This window comes from Bison bison, unplaced genomic scaffold, assembly GCF_000754665.1.
Source record: "Bison bison bison isolate TAMUID 2011002044 unplaced genomic scaffold, Bison_UMD1.0 scf7180017864531, whole genome shotgun sequence".
Lineage (NCBI taxonomy): Eukaryota > Metazoa > Chordata > Mammalia > Artiodactyla > Bovidae > Bison > Bison bison.
The window spans coordinates 6246422-6252237 of record NW_011495081.1 but is presented as its reverse complement, the minus strand read 5'-3'; the positions used below and the strand labels follow the sequence as shown (position 1 = coordinate 6252237).

Below are 5816 nucleotides of genomic sequence, written 5' to 3'. Positions count from 1 at the left end.
GGAGCGCCGAGGGAGCCGGCTCGCCTCGCCACCGCCCGCCCGCCCTCCGGCTTTGTGCGGCGCTCTCCCGGGCTCCGAGGAATCCGCTGGCACCCGAGCGCTCAGGACAGCCGCGCCCGCCGCCAGCTCGAGCAGTCAGTCGGCACTGCAGCCCCACGCCGGAGGCCGAAAGAAAGAGCGAGGGAGCGGGAGCCGGGAAGGAAGCTGCCAGGCCCGGGCGGTGGAACGCGCGCTCCGAGGGAGCTCGGAGACGAACGGGAGGATTGTCAGCTTCCATCAAGCCCCCAGGCTCTGGCCCCCAACTTGGGCGCAGAGCTCGGAACTTGAAAACTCTCTGCGCCCCGGGTTTTCCCCAACCTTCGCCCTCACCCTGCGAAAGCTGGGGTCCTCCTTGTCCCAGCGTTCGGTGGGTATTTTTCCTTGTCTTCCTCTGACAAAGCTGCCCTGATGTTGCCATTTCAACAAGTTTCGAGGTGGAAAGGTTGTTTGTTTATTTTAATCCAAAGCTCCTGATTTTTTCCTTTGTGAGGCCTTTAGAAAAATCAATATGAAAGCAGTGGCTTTCCGTTGGTCTGATCACATCCTCTCCCTGCTAATTAGTCTGAGTAATTCGAGAGCTTTTCGATTCTAAGGCCCCAGGAGAAAAAGTGTCTTTTCAAAGTTCATAAAGTTGTTGCCTCTTTCCTTGTGCAGATTTTCTCAGTCTCCCTGCACCATAATAGCCCTGAATTTTAGCAAGTGTAATTGGGGGGAAATGGAGTTGAATTTCAAGTGGAAATGCTTTCTTTTTCGAGTGCTAAAACGCGGCCCTCCAGTCATGAGTGATTTCTAGAAAGTTTAAAAACAAAGTGAACGGTGGTTTCTCTCTGTCTCTCTCTCTTTTTTTCTCATTTTATCCAAAGCTCCCTAAGCCATACTGGACGTTTAACTAGAACTTGGGAAGATTTGAGGAGGGGGTGGGAGCAGAAAATGAAAAGCAAAGACCTTGAAAGCCTGACGAGTTTACGGAGGAGAAATAATAGTTTGTTGCCATTGACATTACATTTTTTATAGCTGGTGACCTTTGCAAACGTCTGAAGGTAATTTGATTAGTTGTTGTCTTATTTGGCCCTAGAGAGTAAAACTTTGTCATCTTAATTGGTAATTACTCTTTGGCTGGGGGCGGGGAGGGCCAAAAGTGAGCTCTCCCCTTCATCCTAGCTGAGAAGTTTGGAGATGGTTTTGAGAATGAAGTAATTAAAACAACAGCAGCAAAACTGAGGCTTGGATCTGGGATAGGGAGGCAGTGGCCCAGTGGCCTAGTGGACCACAGCAAGGCGACTCCGAGGTGTTTGGAGACTCCCTTCCTTTCCCAAATGGGTCTCTGACTGGGCTAGGGCTATAGGAAGCCCCGAGGTTGAGCTGGGGGGCTGAAGCTGTGGCTGAGGTGGGGGGAGTCTAGTCTCCGCGAGAGTGCTTCCGGGTGTGATGCCTGGCTTCCCGGGTTGCTTTTGCACTGTGTTAACGATTACTTAAGTAATGAGATAGCTTCTTAGTTGAGAGGAGGGTGGGAAAGGAGCAAAACCAGGATTTGAAATGCTTCCACCTTCCCAGCTGCTTGGAAAATTAATCGGTTAGGCCTCTCTGGAATCAGCTAGTGATTTTTTAAAAATGGCTCCAAGAATGTACCAACCTGGACTGGGGGCATTCGGTTGTGGTTAAGTATAGGTATAGGTTACAGTAGGAAGTTTTACCCTTCTAGGGGAATTTCAGTCCCCCTTCTCCCCACCAGCTACTATTTGCAGTTTCAGAATCCGACTTGGTGTGTGGGGGGAGTTGGGCATTCTGCAGAAAGTTGGGTTTTTCTGCGTCTCCTGGACTTGACTTGGTCTCGGGGATGGAGAGACAGGAGAGCGGCTTTGGGAAACTGCCTTGGGAAGCTGGAGGAAAGTCCTCTAAGTTTATTTTTATGGATTTAAGCTGCCTCCCAGCTAGTTAATAAATTAGACCATGAATAGCCTTGAAGAAAAAAAAATTTTGCTTCTTAGAATTCTTTACTTGCAGACAGGCAAAATTAATAATCATAATAGGCAAAACAGAAAAAAGAATGAATATTTTAATTTTTTAAGCAGGGAAAGTGATGCTGTGACTATTTAATTATTTTACATTTTTTTTTTTGGCAAACCTTTTGAATGGGTTCTTTATTGTAACTCTCTCTTCCCAATTGAGCTCCCCACGGTGCCGTTGTATCTTTTTACAGCCCCTAACAACTCACACCAGTAACACAATTACCTCCAGATATTTATAACAAGAAATTACTTTTCTATTTTCTCCCCCACCCAGAACCTACTTCTTAAGAGAAGACAGGGAGGGGTAGTGGTGGAGGAGGTGTTAACCTTGGGGGACTAGCACTGGGTCAGGACTTACAAAGCGAGAAGTGTCCCTCTGTTCCCTTTAAGAGTTGGTGAGTTGTTGGTACCTTTGGTTGGAAGCTGTGTTGCTAGTTAGGGAGATTCGGTTTTGCTCTTTGGGTTTGGGGAGAGCTGGAGAATAGAAGCCATTGTTCGCTCTCTGTAGGCTTTGTCGGCCACGCTCACCCCCTCCTGTTTGTACTTTTTAAAGCAGTGAGGCGAGGTAGACAGCGTGTGTCACAGTACAGTAAAAGGGGGGAAGATCTAAACACCAAAAGAGAAGTTAATCACAATAAGTGAGGTTTTGGGGGGAAAAAGTTGGGCTTGCCACTTTCAAAGTCCCAGAAAGAATGGAAGTGAATGGCGATCAAGCCGACTGGGAAGCTTTGAGGGGAAGAGTGAAGGATAAAGAGGTAACCAAAGACTTGGGTTGGGGGGAGGGGGTTGGGGCAACTGGGGTAGTGAAATTCTTGAAAGGAGTAATGGTTCTGACATCCTCCCAAGCAGCCCCAGCCTGCACCCTCAAGCACTCTGAAGTTCCAGGGTCCTCTGTGCTTCACCTCTAAACTTCAGGTATAAGCCCCCCTTCTCCCAGCTCTTGGCTTCTTCTCCTAACCCCACTGTTTCTCTTGTTCTCTCCTTTTCTTTCCCTAGTTCTTGGTATTTTTGCAAAATGGGGCCCTAAATTGTCAGGCTCTGCAAATCGCCCAAAGCCGGGTCAGAGCAGCCACTATCAAAACCTGGAGACCTTTGCAGGACAGGCTGCTGGAAATGTGGGTGTAGCTCTGGGATTTAGAGTTTGATGGCAGTTTGAGCCCAAGATGGGTTTCTTTTCTTTTCTTTCTGAGAGTGTGGATCAGAGAGTCCATGATCTATGCTTTTGAGTCATAGTTTGACATACCTTTCTCCCCTGTTTTGTCTTAGGGGGAAGACTTTAACTAGGAGCGCGCAGATGTGTGAGACCTTTTATTGTGAGAGTGGACAGACATCCCAGATTTCAGGCAAGTTCCATGCTGGCTGCTTTGGGTTCCCCAACCTGAAAGAGTCAGAATGCTTCTTCTTCATTGTTGTTCAGTTGGAAGAAAAAATTAAAAATCAAGTCATGGATTCTTCTGACTAAAGGGTTAACTACTAAGAGATATGGGGGAAACAGACTGGGAATACTGGAGTATTTGTAATGCAAAAGGTAGATTTTGCACATACTGGAGGGCAGAGTTGATCTGCCCAAACTGATTGATCCGATAGCCCCAAACTGATGGAGTGGATTATTTCTTTAAAGAAGAGGCTTTCTCCTGTCCTGCTTCCAGGACACCCTCTGTAGGGAGGTAGGCCTACCTGGTGCCGGCCCAGAATTAATGCCTATATTCTTGCTAACAGAGCCCCATAATTCGAGCCCCGTGGGATACCGAGGCCCCCAGCCAGCGCCAGCATGCAGAACAGTAAGTGCCTCTGGTCTTTTTGGACTTCGGGCGGGGGAGGCGCGGACTAGCGCGCGGGTCGGGGAGGGCTTGGAGGCTCTCGGTGTCCGCGCTGGCCAGGCCCGGGGCGCGAGGGAAGAGGCCCGGGGACCCGAGGCAGCTGCTCCAAGAGGGGAGGGCGTTTGCTCTGTTCTCCCTCCTGGAAGAACAGGGACTAGGCCCTTGGGAACAGCCCGCAAGAGTTTGCGAAGCTGCGGTAGAGAAACCCCATCCCCCCAAATCCTGTAACTCACACCCCCTCCCCGCCCCTGCCCGGGCTCTGACCCCAGAGAGGGGGGCTGGACTGAGCGGGGCGGGGCGGAGGCCTCTCGCCGTCGTAGCGCGAGAAGGAGGCCCCTTGGGCTTAGTCAAGACTGAAAGTCTCCACCGTCTGGGGCGGGTGGGGGCTCCTCTCCCCCAGTCACCCTAAGAGCAGCTCCTCCCATCGCCACCCTGGCGAGGGGCCTGGAAGGCCAAGGGAGTGGGGCACCCAGGTCTGCGGTGGGGTGGAGTTGGTACTGGAACCGTGGACTGTTACAGGGCGCAGACCGGCGAGAGCAGGTTTACTAGGTCTGGGAGGAGTGGGGATCGAGCCCAGGAGTTGGAGCAGCCCTGCCCTGGTGGCTACTGTGTGGGTCCTAGTCATTCCGGGCCCGATGTGCCTTTGGTTCGCTGGCTCTTGCATCTCCCATCCTCCCTTTGCCTAGACCCCTTGGGCACCCAGCCCACCTTCCTGCTCAGTACGTGGGTGCTGCTTTGTGGCAGGACGAATCTGAGACCGGGCCTGAGAGCCTGGAGGCCCAGTGAAACTAGGCCCCGGTAGAGGGACAGAGCCCCGAGGCGGTTTAAGGGCTCCGCTGTATGGAGTGCCTGAAAGCCTAAATCTTCTAGAAACATTCCCTTGCCGAACTGCAGACTGAGAGGGGTCCCTAGCCCCTGATGCATCTGTCCTGCAGCCGCTAGCTGTCCCCTGGCCCTTTAGCGGCTGGGTGGGCGTGAAGCGCAGGAGAGGGCGCAAAGCGGGCGCCGAGCTGGAAGGCTGATTAGTTGTGCAGAACGTGCCAGGCCCCGGGGACTTGGCCCGGTAGGAACCCTCCTTGGCGAGGCTCGGGCTTCTGGCCACTCTTCCTGGCTGCCGGGTCCTCCCCTCTCCAGCACAAGGGCCCCAGCCGCAGGCTCTTGGGCAGGCCGGCCCCGGGCGCACGGCGCTGAGCATTAGCCGCTGCGGCCTGGCTGGCGGGCCCCGAGGGGCGCGGGGTCGCGGGCCGGCCTGCAGGGCTTTGGCCGCTCGCTCCCGGGGTGTGCGCGAGGCGCAGAGCATCCAAATTGACACCATATGTTTTCCTATTAGATGCTTCGCGGTCGAATTCTAGGCGCATAATCATCGCCACTGGGCGAGAGCGCCAGCCGTCCCTAGGGAAGGGACACAATGATTGAGGCTTAACCTCTAAAGGGGAACTTAGAGCGGCGCTTCCACGCTGCCATTTCGATGCTGGCAGAGGCGACCTAGCCCTGGGCGAGCACCCGCCGGCGGTCGCCGCGGAGGTGGTGGGCAGGTTATTATTTTTTTTTTTGCCTGTTTGGGGGAGAAAGAGGGAGGTCTAGGATTAGGCGGCTTCATACGCCTTGGCATTCCCAGATTGGGAATTGCCTCGGCTGCGCGTGAAGTTTGGAAGGTCTTTCTCGATCTTTCTCTGGGAGTGCCTTTCTTTTTCCTGGAAGGCGTCCTTTGCCCAAAGGGGAGGCTCCTGTAAGCTGGAGCAGCAGCAGTTCTTTAGAGGCAAGGGAAGGCAATAAAGGGAATTTAGGAGAAACCAGGAGCGGGCTCTAGGCCTCGCTCTGTTGGAGAAGCGGTTTCCCCGCGATGTCCCTGCTCGAGCCCGGCCCGGCGGAGCCTAGATACCCCAAACGCCTGTCACTTTTCATCGAGTTGAGGCTTCAGCACGCCCCCTCAGTCAGCGTCCCCCCC

The 5816-nt window shown here is 53.3% G+C and overlaps 1 protein-coding gene across 2 annotated transcripts in view; it reads left to right on the top strand.

Moving 5' to 3' along the window:
• PAX6 (paired box 6) overlaps nucleotides 1-5816 on the top strand; it is a 28324-nt gene that overhangs the window by 7754 nt on the left and 14754 nt on the right. Inside the window, exons 3-4 of one of the 2 annotated variants that reach the window (XM_010831811.1) lie at nucleotides 3315-3391; nucleotides 3768-3829. In XM_010831811.1, coding sequence (XP_010830113.1) covers nucleotides 3820-3829 — 10 coding nt within the window. In that variant the 5' untranslated portion in view covers nucleotides 3315-3391; nucleotides 3768-3819. Of the gene's footprint in view, nucleotides 1-3314; nucleotides 3392-3767; nucleotides 3830-5816 lie in introns of those variants that run through there. The other variant, XM_010831810.1, reaches the window with a different exon arrangement.